General features: G+C 49.5%; 5 protein-coding genes across 5 annotated transcripts; 3 read left to right on the top strand and 2 right to left on the bottom strand.

Annotated features, from left to right (window-relative positions):
• Positions 1 to 1,067, bottom strand: GGI43DRAFT_400238 (YjgF/Yer057p/UK114 family). The gene is made up of 5 exons (XM_083205449.1): positions 795 to 1,067; positions 624 to 689; positions 535 to 548; positions 262 to 465; positions 1 to 197 (listed from the first exon to the last, which is right to left on the bottom strand). The coding sequence occupies exons 2-5, from the start codon at positions 664 to 666 to the stop codon at positions 81 to 83; spliced, it is 378 nt and encodes a 125-aa protein (XP_083062921.1). The 5' UTR covers positions 667 to 689; positions 795 to 1,067; the 3' UTR covers positions 1 to 80.
• Positions 1,068 to 1,784: 717 nt separating this feature from the next.
• GGI43DRAFT_400235 (dolichyl-phosphate-mannose-protein mannosyltransferase) lies at positions 1,785 to 5,064 on the top strand. Its single transcript, XM_083205448.1, has 4 exons — positions 1,785 to 2,056; positions 2,219 to 2,494; positions 2,571 to 4,206; positions 4,289 to 5,064. Exons 2-4 carry the CDS (start codon positions 2,231 to 2,233, stop codon positions 4,702 to 4,704), a joined length of 2,316 nt encoding a protein of 771 aa, XP_083062920.1. The 5' UTR covers positions 1,785 to 2,056; positions 2,219 to 2,230; the 3' UTR covers positions 4,705 to 5,064.
• A 101-nt stretch (positions 5,065 to 5,165) lies between these two features.
• On the top strand, positions 5,166 to 6,809 carry GGI43DRAFT_400234 (cryptococcal mannosyltransferase 1-domain-containing protein). The gene is made up of 3 exons (XM_083205447.1): positions 5,166 to 5,938; positions 6,019 to 6,247; positions 6,326 to 6,809. Exons 1-3 carry the CDS (start codon positions 5,336 to 5,338, stop codon positions 6,739 to 6,741), a joined length of 1,248 nt encoding a protein of 415 aa, XP_083062919.1. The 5' UTR covers positions 5,166 to 5,335; the 3' UTR covers positions 6,742 to 6,809.
• On the bottom strand, positions 6,810 to 8,243 carry GGI43DRAFT_400233 (uncharacterized protein). Its single transcript, XM_083205446.1, has one exon. It carries the CDS (start codon positions 8,067 to 8,069, stop codon positions 6,831 to 6,833), a length of 1,239 nt encoding a protein of 412 aa, XP_083062918.1. The 5' UTR covers positions 8,070 to 8,243; the 3' UTR covers positions 6,810 to 6,830.
• Positions 8,244 to 11,551: 3,308 nt separating this feature from the next.
• Positions 11,552 to 12,167, top strand: GGI43DRAFT_400229 (uncharacterized protein). The gene has a single exon (XM_083205445.1). It carries the CDS (start codon positions 11,657 to 11,659, stop codon positions 11,942 to 11,944), a length of 288 nt encoding a protein of 95 aa, XP_083062917.1. The 5' UTR covers positions 11,552 to 11,656; the 3' UTR covers positions 11,945 to 12,167.
• The last annotated feature ends 313 nt before the right edge of the window (positions 12,168 to 12,480 follow it).

The raw sequence follows: 12,480 nt of genomic DNA, 5'->3' as shown, positions 1-12,480 counted from the left end.
TTGTATTTAACTCATTTGATTGGAATAGCATATAAAAATGTCTAAATATAAAACTTTTTAAGCATTCCTTATGCAGCCATTTATGGCAGGGCAATAGCTTCAATCTCAACGTCGACGTTCTTAGGGAGCGTCTTGACGGCAACGCAGCTTCGCGCAGGCTTATGAGAGAAGAACTTCTCGTACTCTCCGTTCATCTCCTACAGCGAAAAAGTCATGAGATTGAGTTATTTCGACAATTACTTATGGGTAGAGGTGACTTACAGCAAAGTGGGCCATGTCAGAGATGAAAATAGTGGTCTTGACAACTCTAGACAGAGAAGAGCCTGCCTGCTTGAGAACAACATCCAGGTTCTCGCAGCACTTCCGAGTCTTCTCGGCGATAGTGCCCTCAATCAGGGTGCCATCGGCAGTAAGGGGGATCTGGCCGGAGCAGTAGATGGCAGTGGGAGTCTTGATGGCTTGAGACTAAAGGTTATACAATATGAGATGACGTCTTTAACGCTATTGAATTCATTGAAACCAAGAGGTACTCACGTAAGGGCCGAGGGCTATATTCTCGTTGTTAGCCAAATCAAATCCTCAATTGATCCATAAATAATCAATAAATTTTAAATTATACTCACGGAATGGGGCCTCCTTAGTGTACACGATAGTCTGGTCGGCCATTGTGGATTTTGGTCTCGCGAAAGCTGTGACGAGTGTAAACTTGGGTCTTGCAGCGAATAGCGCCGGAGAAGACGCGGCAAGGCCTCTGGCGAGGGGCCGAGCTGTGCTGCGAGCAATTGGTAACATACCTACCTAACGGGTGAGTTTTTGGTTTTGGGGGGGATAGTTAACAAGATAGAATGGGAAGAGTAGGAGGTTAATGGAATTGGAAATCGAAGAAAAGATCAATGCGTTTATTTGTAAAAGAAGCTTCGACGCCCATGGACCCCTCCGACGGCCGGAAGCTCCCCCGCCCTGCTATTGATGTGGCGCTTTCTGCCGGCCCAAAGAAGAAGCGCGGTGGATCGCAGCTTAGAGAGCAGTGTCAACTTGAAGCTCTGATTGTGGCATCGGGATTTTACGTTATTTTACGTTATACTTGGCGTGCATACGTGTTTCTTTAGCGCCGTGCTGATGGCATGCAGCTCTATCAATCAACTTATAAATTCATATGCCACTGCAGATCCAATTGGCGTATATCGGAAGGGAGAATTTCTTGGCTCCATCATAAACACAGTTACAAAAAGAGCACTACCTTTCTCGTCTCTTCAATGCCTTGATATGCTCGCAGCCTCGCAGTTCTATTTTTTGAGACAGCCGAATTTAGACTGGCTGAGTCAACAAGCGATGAATGAGATGCAGCGGCCAAGCCGAAGAGAAAACGTTTATTCAAGGCCAGACTCTTCCACTGGGTCTCACTTATAATAATCATTCAATGTCATCCTATGTGTATAAACGCTCCCAACGGCTACCTGCCAATAGCGGAAACGTTTGAGACTATATTGGGCTTACGCATCTTCTCGATCATTTCCAGGGTCCTGAGTCGGCAGTTTGAAACACCCTGAGTGCAGAGTACACGCTACTTGAAGTCAAACCGGCATGTGACGAAAGAAGGAAGATGAAGCATGATGTCCAGAATGTAGATGCAGTCTTCATAGAGCAGGAATACAGGCTAAATAAATCAATAATTGAGCGAATAATTGTTTTCTATGCACCCAAAAGAGCTGCTAAAGACGTGCAATGTTGTCTTCCATTTATCCTATTTCCTTCAGCCAGGTGGCTTGAAGGAACAAAGAGGTACAAAGTACTCCATACCTGCTGTGGCTCTGCGCTGCCCCCCTGCAGCTCTAGCGGCTCCAGGGTCGAGACGAAGACACGTTCGCTTCAGCTCGACTCGGCCGTCTTCATCCAATTCCACTTACGGGAGGCTCAATTAACCCCCAATTCGGGCTCTGCTGCGCGACGCATCTGCAGGCTCTCTTTTCTCCTTTTCTCTTCTATTCCCTCTTTCATTTTATTTATATCTCTTCGATTCTCTCCAAGCCGGCGCGGAGCCAAATTTCTCTTTCTTGTAAGTCCCAGTGCCACCAGACATGCAGCCTCAGTTCCACATGTCGTAGCTTTTTGTCTTCGATTGGGAGCTTGTCGAGATCTGGCATCACCTCAGGCTCCAGGCCGCAAAAGCTGTACTGCGCTGCTCTTCACAGACCTCGCTAACTCTCTACTGGTAAAGCTTCTTAGAGCCATGGCTCGAGCTTCAACGCCGCAGGGAAGCCTGCGACAGCGGGGCGTAGCGTCCAAACAGACGCTCAACGATTCCACGTTTGCCCCCGAAGTCGAACTCGATAAACTGTCCAAGGCAGCCGCATCATCGCGTAAAAACGTTCAGCGAGGCGAGATTGAGCACAAGATTGCATTGACTGTGGTTACCATTCTCGGCTTCGTCACTCGATTCTGGGGTATCAGCCACCCTGATGAGGTTGTCTTTGACGAAGTCCATTTCGGAAAGGTAAGGACCATTTTGCAATATGGATTGGTATAATCATGGCTGGAAACAACAAGAAAGCTAATTGTTGATTGCCCAGTTTGCTTCATACTACCTTCAACGAACCTACTTTTTCGATGTCCACCCCCCTTTTGCCAAGCTGCTCTTCGCCTTTGTTGGCTGGTTGGTTGGATATGACGGCCACTTCCATTTCGAAAACATCGGCGACTCCTACGTTGCCAACAAAGTTCCCTACGTCGCTTTCCGTGCCCTGCCCGCCATCCTCGGTGCATTGACTGTGTCCGTTACTTATCTGATTATGTGGGAGTCGGGCTACAGCTTACCTGCTTGCCTTGTCGCCACTGGGTTGATCCTTTTGGACAACGCACACATTGGCCAAACCCGCCTGATCCTCCTCGATGCCACCCTGGTTCTCGCCATGGCCTGCAGTCTCTTGTGCTATATCAAGTTCTACAAGCTGCGACATGAGGCCTTCAGCAGAAAATGGTGGAAGTGGCTCATCTTGACTGGCTTTGCGCTGTCCTGCGACATCTCGACCAAGTATGTTGGTCTCTTCGCTTTCGTTACCATTGGCTCTGCAGTTGTTATTGATCTCTGGGACCTTTTGGATATCAAGCGACGCGACGGTGCTATCAGTCTGCAATTGTTTGGAAAGCACTTTGTGGCCCGCGCCATTGGCCTCATCGTTCTTCCATTCCTTTTCTACCTTTTCTGGTTCCAGGTGCACTTTGCCGTCCTGACTCGATCCGGTCCTGGCGACGACTTCATGACGCCAGAGTTCCAGGAAACTCTGAGCGATAACGTCATGCTGGCAAATGCCATCGACATTCACTACTATGATTACATCACCATCAGGCACAAGGAGACCAAGGCATACCTTCACAGCCACCCCGACACCTATCCCCTCAGATATGATGATGGCCGTATCTCCAGCCAAGGCCAGCAGATCACTGGTTATCCTCACAACGACACCAACAACTACTGGCAAATCCTTCCTTCCAACAATGAGCAGAACACGGAACGGATTGTCAGGAACATGGACCTGGTTCGACTTAGGCACATTGTCACGGACAAGATTCTGCTCTCTCACGATGTTGCTTCGCCGTATTACCCCACCAACCAAGAATTCACTGCCGTGTCTTCCGAGGAAGCGTTTGGCGAACGCCAAAACGACACACTTTTCGAGATTCGAGTTGAGACAGCCAAGGTCGGCCAAGAGTTCAAGACTATTGCCAGCCATTTCAAGCTTATCCACTTCCCCAGCAAAGTTGCCATGTGGACACACACCACTCCTCTTCCCGAATGGGGCTACAAACAGCAGGAGATCAACGGCAACAAGCAGGTCACAGTCAGCTCTAATGTGTGGATTGCCGAGGACATTCCCTCCCTTGCTCAAGACGCCCCTCGCCGCGAAAAGGAGCAGCGACAGGTCAAAACACTGCCGTTCCTCCGCAAGTGGTTTGAGCTGCAGAGGTCCATGTTCTACCACAACAACAAGCTGACCAGCAGCCACCCGTACTCCAGCCAGCCTTACCACTGGCCCTTCTTGCTTCGTGGAGTGAGCTTCTGGACTCAGAATGACACACGTCAGCAAATCTACTTTGTTGGCAACCCCATTGGCTGGTGGATTACCAGCAGTCTTCTGGCTGTGTTTGCTGGCATTATCGGAGCTGACCAAATCTCTCTCCGTCGAAACATTGATGCTTTGGACCACCGTAAGTACCCTTCCCGGTTTCTTTTTTCATTAAGAACTCCCAACCTCTTCCTCCAGCGCACTCTCTAACTAGTCTTTAAAAGGCACTCGTTCGCGACTTTACAACTCTACGGGCTTCTTCTGGCTTGCCTGGGCTACTCACTACTTCCCATTCTACCTTATGGGTCGCCAACTCTTCCTTCACCACTATCTCCCTGCCCATCTAGCCTCTTGTTTGGTCACGGGTGCTCTCGTCGAGTTCATCTTCAACTCTGATGCAGTAGAGGAAGAGTCTTCCAAGTCTGGCAACCGTACTAGCCCTAAGAGACATATTACGGCCCGTGAGCGATTCGCTGGTAAGAGCATGCTTGGTGCCTGGATTGCCTGTGTTGTGATCCTCTCTGCCGCTGCCGCTTGCTGGTACTTCTTCTTGCCTTTGACCTATGGCTATCCTGGACTGTCTGTAGACGAGGTTGTCCGCAGAAAGTGGCTCGGATATGACCTCCACTTCGCCAAATAAGCGAATAGAGGTCTTGTGGGAGCCCAGCCCCTGGTGTTGGTGAAGAGGAGCTGGTTTTGGATGGAGACCAGTTTGTTTTAGGCCGTTAAGAGCCTCTACAAAGTATTGTCAACAGCTAAAATGTGTAAGTGGAGGTAGCTCGTTTTATGATGCGATACAAGAGACTGTGTATGTGTACAATAAAAGGGGGTGGGTTAGTAGGGGGTAAGAATGCGTGAGTTGAACAAAAAGGCATATTTTGTCAAATGCAGAATAATAAATGACTTATTTCTAAATTCGAAATTTCAACTTGTACTATTATTAGATTCTACTAGATACTAAGCTACACCTCGTATAATAAATTGGGTATCAAACGATAAACGATGCAAATGGCTGCTTATATCGATCCACTACCATTGTTACGTAAGCTGTAATGAGCACCCGCCGGCTGGAACTCTATCGTCACTATCCAGGGATGAGGATGAAGGCATGTCAAGCTCCCAAACACCAATGTTCTAATTGCCGCGTCGCGCCTATGAATTGGCGCGATGGGCTGGCATAGCGATTCCCATTTCATGATATTAGCAAGCACCTAAACTCTTGCACATGTTTCTCACTTCTCAATCCTTGCATAGCGCGTCTATAAACAACGATGCTGCTTTCCGGAGCAAACAGGCTGTACCTCCGTCGAATTCTTCGCTGGCGAGTGACGAGGATCGCACTACTTCTTCTATTTTTGATCAACATCTTTGATATTCTGCGAATACAGCGTGATATCGTCCATGGGGACCGAGAACACAGGCTGCGCAGCGGCAGCGGGGCGGTGCGACAGCGCGAGAGGATATACATTGCCAGCATGCATTGGAACAACGCAGAGGTGCTGAAGGACTACTGGAACGATGCGGTGATTAAGCTTACCGAAACATTCGGCGCCGACAATGTATTTGTGAGCATATACGAGAGCGGGAGCTGGGACGACAGCAAGGGAGCTCTACGAACGCTGGATGCAGAGCTTGAGAAGAGGAACGTTCCGAGACGGGTCGAGGTGTCAGAAACCACGCACTACGACGAAATAACGAAACCAGAGAAAGAGAGGGGCGAGGGTTGGATAGACACATCGAGGGGGCAGAGGGAACTGAGAAGAATTCCCTACCTGGCGAAGTTACGAAACAAGACGATACAAGACTTGATTGAGTTGAGCAAGAAGGGAATCACGTTTGACAAGGTGTTGTTCCTGAATGATGTGGTATTCACGGTACGAATGATTAATACACTTACTCTATATACGAGCCAACAAAGTTGAACCAAAGGCTGACATGGGAAATTGGTGAATAGGTTGAAGATGTGTTGACGTTGATGGACACCAACGGCGGAAACTACGCCGCAGCTTGCTCCATGGATTTTTCGAAGCCTCCGCTGTACTACGATACATTTGCTCTACGGGATATCGAGGGGAATGCGCATGTTATGCAGACATGGCCATACTTCAGATCCCGGGGCTCAAGGGATGCACTAGTAAGCCATAAAGACGCAGTTCCGGTGAAGAGCTGTTGGAACGGCATAGGTTAGTGGTACCCACCATGTTTAGCTGTGTTACCAGTATACATCTTCACCAGGATGCTAACTTGCTATCCTTTGACAGTTGTCATGCCTGCTGAGCCCTTTGTATCGTCGACGCAGCTTCGCTTCCGAGCCGTCCCCGATTCCCTCGCCGTTCACCACCTCGAGGGCTCCGAATGCTGCCTCATCCATGCTGATAACCCTCTGTCAAAGATAAAAGGCGTATATCTCAACCCGCGGGTGAGGGTGGGTTACAATTACCCGGCCTACGTGGCGACACATCCCGCGACAAAGGCCTGGGTATCTCCGTGGGATATCTTCACTGGCCGGTGGGCGAATAGAATGAAGAGATGGACGACGTGGACTTTTGATTCGTGGGTGGTGAGATGGAGAGTAGGGCGCTGGGAGAAGGAGAAGAAGGGGAATAGCGAGCCGGGTGAGTTTTGCTTGATCAATGAGATGCAAGTGTTGGTTCACAATGGGTGGGCTCATGTGTGATTTTTATGGAAATCATTAAATCAATCAAATAGACAGCGAAATCAGATCAATCATTGTACACTATAAACGTTTAACTGTTGTGGAATGTTTCACACTACTACATCTTCGGGCATGACTACGTTTCTCAGCAGGCTATGCCGACGGTTCTCTCGCATCTGTTTAACAGCCTTCCCGTGCAACTTCTGGACATCTAAATCCATGAGCTGCGGGTCTTCCCTCACCATCTCATCCATCTTCCGAGAAACACTAGGCAGTGTATGTGACTCCTTGGCCTTGCTCAGAACAGCCAAAGAACCTACTTCATCTGTCATGGACAAATTTGCCGCCTCTATGATATCCGGGTCTGTCCATTCTAGTTGCTGAATAGCGCATAGCAGCGCTTTATTGTGTTTTCTACCGCCAGGACTATCTACATCGACGCCGCAGCAGAACCCGTCATCATCGTCAAAGATGAGATTCGGGTTTGGGACAATTTTGAAGACGAGGCACGTGATGATGAAGAGATTCCGACTGAGGAATTTTTCGATATCACCGGTAAGAGTGGCAAGAGACATATTGAAAGCTTTGCCGATGAAACGGAGGCGAACTTGGCCGTCGTAGCTTGGGAGAGCAAAGGGCGGGACTGAGTATTCAGAGTCAGAGGGGATGACGCCCCCGTACATGTTGGTTGTGACGATGCCCCATTTTATGAAGAAGTTGTTGGAAAGGTCTGTTTGCTGGAGGCGTTTTTGGGTTTGCTCTTTGATGAATTCTATGGGTGATCTATGGTCGTGAATAGAAGCAGAGGAAGATGTGGGAGCGGTATAGAAGGATGAAGTAGATGAAGGTGAAGCCGGGGGCGAAGAAGGAGGAGAGTATTCATCCAAGGGTGGCAGAGAAGCATAAGAGCGCGGAAATATGATGTTGTTATCTTCAAATGGGTCACCATACCGGGGCTGAGGCGCTAGAGTGCTTGCTTGAGAGGCTACTTCAACGATATTTGGCATGGGAAAGGTATGATAAATGGAACACTGAGGTCTCTCTGAGGCTGTAGGTATTAAACCATCAGCTTCACTTGGAGTGACGTAACGAAAATCTCCTTGCTCGACTTCCTCATCTTCGGAGATTGGTTCAAAGAGGAACCCTTGTCGCGGCATGTTGATAGATTGTGGTAGAATCAGAAGCTTTGATCCGCTGGAATGAATGAGATCAGTCGAATAACAGTATCTACTATGAGTTTCTGGGATTCTCTCTTTTTTTCTCTCCCTCTTGGATCTGATGCTTGGAACGAGCAAAAAGTTGCGTGACGAGATTTCCAGGCTACTTTGAGCGGCGGCACTCTTATACATACATTTACACACTTTTAGGGAGTTTTGGAAGAAACATGTTCAACGTTGCAGTTGAGCGGGTTATCAATTGGTATTGTTATCATATAGGTAGTCTATTTGTCTGGAGATAAGCCGATGAGACAACGGTATGAGATTGGATGTAAGCAAATAGGCCATACTATCACCTTTTAGATGTTATAATTGAACAGTCTACGCATCTGGGCATTTACCATTTTACCCCCCAAAGGGCTAATTATTTACTTAGCACAGCTCCTACAAGATTCGGGCAGCCAGAAAGGAAGATAGTATATTGATACACCACAACATTTACAATATATCTAAATTTAGCTAATCTTCCTCGTGGCCCAGTAGAAAGAAAAAAGAGAAATAAAAAGGATGTTCTGGTGAAAGGGCATCGGTAAATCCTCTTTTACTTTTGTCCATAAAGAACACTCCTTCACATTGTTTACTGCCGTTTGTAAAGTTTCTTTCCTTTCATACTTTCAATTTACAGCTCAAACGGCATTTATCTCACTTAAAATTCTCCAGGTTCCTACATAATACACCATCCAACATATACAGATAGCTGTCAACTACCGAGTTAGACGCCACCTATGACTCTTGTTCAGCCAACCCACCATTTCAATAAGGGTCTCAGTCTTGCATGGCCGCCGTTTTGGGATTTCCCAAGAGTTTGCAGAGACACAGCGGCGGCGATCAGTTTAGCGCGGGGGTCTCAATGAACCCCCCAAACCGGAACTGCAAATTTGCCAAGTCTCGGAAACAAGTGGAATGAAGGACTTTGACCTCGCACCACTCTCTGACCTTGACAGACCAGGGACACAAAATTGAAGCTCGAGGCGCCCCATTCTGTTTGATGGGATCCACCACGATCCCTTGTCTTGCTCTTCATTGGCGGGCTAATCCCTTTTGGGAAATCGCCGAAAATGGCCAGCAGAGTCACTCTGTGTCATGGGCCCGCCTATCAGAAAGGCCATTCAAGTTGCGTGCTGGCTTTCTGCAGGTCGGCTCTTTTTTGGCTTTCTCTTGTCGGGATGTTTGATGCCGACTCTTGATGGCTGTTCTCGTTTGGGTCACCTGTTCAGTCACTGAAGCCAGAGATCGGCAAAGAAGAGCCCGTCTCGCTCCAACAGGCCTGTCCGGGTTCGACCCAGGTTTTGGCGTTGCAAATACCCAACAGTGATAGGTAGGTTAGGTGCTGTACTGTATGAAGTACGGACGGGCACATGGTCGACACTCATATGCTCCTCGCCGCGGCCAAGACAGCAACAGCAACAGTACCTATCACACTGCTATTGTTGGACACGACGACGGCTGGGTAGTAATGCATGTCTAAAACCTCCCTTGTTACATGTATTCTATTCACTGCATTCACTCATTCACCCATTCCCACTGTCAGACTCGCGCAGATGCAGCTCGGCGGAGAACATGCAGCGACAGCAGTCGTAACATGTTGGGAACTTGCTTCATCCCTTGGATACGCCACAAAGTGCTCTCTCTCTCTCGCTGCCGCCCCTCGCTACTCTTGTCTACTATTGATCGGTATGATGCACGTCAAAATCCGGCCAATGCTACTTGAACCTGAGGCACGTCGCTCTCGATCCACACGTAGGGCTGGAGCAGCCAGTTGCTAGACAAGAAGGGGGTTGGGTGGTGTAGCTTTTCGGGTTTGACTCATTCCCTGCCGCCGCCAGGTTTCGCCGCAGATCGATGCGCGCTCTGGGCTTCGTTGTCCTGCATGATGGGCTCCGTCGAAAAGCGAACGTGACCAGCGCCAGCATACATGGCAGGGAGCTGCGTAAACTCTACTGTACAGTATGTACAGTACGGAGTCCATGTCCTTGTACGAGCCTGGCCATTGGTCGGCGCTTGCTGTCTCCCCTTTGCATTGTCACAGGCCGCGGTTGATGCCGTGCTCTGTCGTATAAGCATCGAGTATCACTACGATATGCATACAGGCCCAAAGGATGCGAGAAACAAGTCATCAATTTTGCTTTCCCCTCTTCTATTCTTTCCGGCTTTTCTGTTCCCGAGGAGGTACTTTTTGAAAGGTGCATGTAGGCAGTACTTTGAGCGTTTTGACTCGGCCAATCACGCATCTTCATATCGAGCAGCCTGCTAAGGCACCCAAATTCTAAGCTTAGCTCGCCGGACCCCAGCAGCATTTCTCCCCCTCAACACGGCGTATTAGTCGTCCCCCTCGTACATATGACATACATGACCGTGGCACATGTGAAGCCCAGGATATGCAGTAATGAGTTGACCCTCGATTATTGGGCAAACTCGAAAAGCGGGGATGTCAAAATGCGGCTGCCTTCACAAGCTCGCCGAAAAGGGCCCCGGCACTTTTACCAGGGACTCAAGTTCTTGGGCGATGCGGCTCTTGAGAATGATTTTTGGGTTTGTCTCGGCGGTTTGTGCTAACGCGATGTGGCCATGTCGACGTTACTACTGTACCCTGCTTGCGTGGGCTGGTGATGCAATCTCAGACCTTTTTGTTTTTGATCTTGTCCGTTTTTTTGTTCTTCAGCTGAACGCATGGAAAACGACAAGGGGTGCTGAGTTTGGCGCGCAAGGTGCTTGCGTGTCCTATTTCTCTCCTCGCGACTCCATACTTCAGGCAGTCGTATTTCTGAACTTTTGGCGATATACACGCCCCTTTTAACTCAAGGCACCGAAATTATTATATTGTTGTTTTCCAGGCAGCTTCATTTTTTTCGATCGAACCCATGCGATCTTACGGGGGAATAAACCATTAGATGGATGAAACCAAAATAGATTTTGCTTTTTGTAGCAGCTGGAGCGTTCGTAAACGCTCGTAATGCCCCCGTGCCGCTGACGATCTGGCTAGATCAAGCCTACCCTTGAGTTGTGTGACCTATGATCCTGGCGCCAGTCACTATTACACGAGCTGAAGATTTCTACTTTTGTTTTCTCTATTTTTTCCCTCCTAGCCGCTTCAAGGGTTAGCTGAATTTAGCCAGATCGTAGATGTTGCTACACATCATTTCATCATCATCCTTTCCGACTGCCGGCTTCCTTCAGGAGCCTCGCCCGTCAATGTCAATTAAAGATCGGGAAAACGGTAATAGCAGCGGTGATAAAACATTGATGCAGACGGTAGTAGAAAATAATCAGATTAATCAATCAATTAAAATTCGACCGCAGTCTACCTACCTGTAATTTGAACGCAAGAAATCTCATGTAGTGCAGGGCATTGCTGCGTTGTCAATCTCTGGCTGCCGCTACCATTCGCCTACGAAAGGTACCCGGATGGATGGGCTCCATCACTTCTTGGACTTCAGTCGATTAAGCGGTGGCTCAGTCGCAGTAAAGAGCCTGTGGCAGGTGGGCAGGTGGGAACAGCTTTGGAACTAATCCTACTGGTACGACTAATAGTGCCTCTGCAGAGTGGCAGCGCAAAATAAGACATGCAAGGGAGACGAGAGACGAGCAAGGAACATGAAGCAATGGGCGGGCATTGTTGGTGTGTCCTTTATTTTTGAAATGCGGGTCGCGGCCTCCAGCCAGACCAACAACAGCCGGCCACAGATCCCTGCACAGGCGCGAGGCTTCACGATAGGCTCATGGCCGCGGTGGTGGTGCTGGAGCTCGCACTGTCGGCACGTCACCAACTGTCACACGAGTGGGCTTTTTGGGTGCTCTGTGCATCGTTTTTGGCGGTCACCACCTCGAAGCTGCGTCTTGGGAACCTCTTGTTGGGCAAGCAGGACGAGGAGGAGTCTGCACCATGGCACAAGAACTTGACCGCATTGCGTGGAAACGCGCCAGAGTCGTGGGAAATTCGACTTTTACCCGTAACGGCAATAATAGTTGGCCTTTTCGCCCAGCGCAATATTAGGGAGTTTTACTAGCATGAGTAGTGAGTCGGATTCGCTTCCTTGGTATTTACAACGGCGGAGCGCAGCAGGATTTGAGTTTCGACCCTCCGGGGAAGCTGGGCCGGATCGCAAAATACAGGTACCGGGGGGACTTTGAGTGCGAAAACACCAAGTACTGTGCTGCTGATTTCCGAGCCGGAATACACGGGACCAGCGCTGTGCTTGTCGCCGGCGGTAGCGTCGCGACCTGAGTCGCTATCAGTGGCACAAGCCCCCCGTGCGCTCGCCGCAGCGCAAACTGGCAGCGTCGCTGCTCTGGCCGCTCCCCTTGCATTGACTGCGCTTGACTGCTGCCAGCGCCCGGGCCCCCATAGCGCAGCACCGGCGCCGCACTAAGCCGCTGGCACCGCTCTGGCACCGCTCTGGCTGGAGTGCTCTGTTAGTGCTGCGAGTACCGTTGCGGCTCTCCCTACCGCCAGGTACCGCCACCGTCCTCAGTGGGCAGGGATGCTCGTCCTCCGCAGCGCTTACGCCTCAGCCCACACCTGCGCTAGGCCATATTAGGGACG

The sequence above is a fragment of the Trichoderma evansii genome, assembly GCF_050947405.1.
Source record: "Trichoderma evansii strain SZMC 28006 chromosome Unknown GGI43scaffold_5, whole genome shotgun sequence".
NCBI lineage: Eukaryota > Fungi > Ascomycota > Sordariomycetes > Hypocreales > Hypocreaceae > Trichoderma > Trichoderma evansii.
Note: the sequence above shows the minus strand (reverse complement) of the source record. Positions and strands in the feature narration are given on the sequence as shown.

Excerpts from the sequence above, each read along its gene's own strand:
- GGI43DRAFT_400238 (XM_083205449.1), bottom strand. The coding sequence starts at position 666 with ATGGCCGACCAGACTATCGTGTACACTAAGGAGGCCCCATTCC. Across the intron at positions 198-261 it reads CTGACATGGCCCACTTTGCT|GAGATGAACGGAGAGTACGA; the intron begins GTAAGTCACCTC and ends TTTTCGCTGTAG.
- GGI43DRAFT_400235 (XM_083205448.1), top strand. The coding sequence starts at position 2,231 with ATGGCTCGAGCTTCAACGCCGCAGGGAAGCCTGCGACAGCGGGGCGTA. Across the intron at positions 2,495-2,570 it reads ACGAAGTCCATTTCGGAAAG|TTTGCTTCATACTACCTTCA; the intron begins GTAAGGACCATT and ends TTGATTGCCCAG. Across the intron at positions 4,207-4,288 it reads CATTGATGCTTTGGACCACC|GCACTCGTTCGCGACTTTAC; the intron begins GTAAGTACCCTT and ends AGTCTTTAAAAG.
- GGI43DRAFT_400234 (XM_083205447.1), top strand. The coding sequence starts at position 5,336 with ATGCTGCTTTCCGGAGCAAACAGGCTGTACCTCCGTCGAATTCTTCGC. Across the intron at positions 5,939-6,018 it reads TGAATGATGTGGTATTCACG|GTTGAAGATGTGTTGACGTT; the intron begins GTACGAATGATT and ends ATTGGTGAATAG. Across the intron at positions 6,248-6,325 it reads GAGCTGTTGGAACGGCATAG|TTGTCATGCCTGCTGAGCCC; the intron begins GTTAGTGGTACC and ends ATCCTTTGACAG.
- GGI43DRAFT_400233 (XM_083205446.1), bottom strand. The coding sequence starts at position 8,069 with ATGTATAAGAGTGCCGCCGCTCAAAGTAGCCTGGAAATCTCGTCACGC.
- GGI43DRAFT_400229 (XM_083205445.1), top strand. The coding sequence starts at position 11,657 with ATGGCCGCGGTGGTGGTGCTGGAGCTCGCACTGTCGGCACGTCACCAA.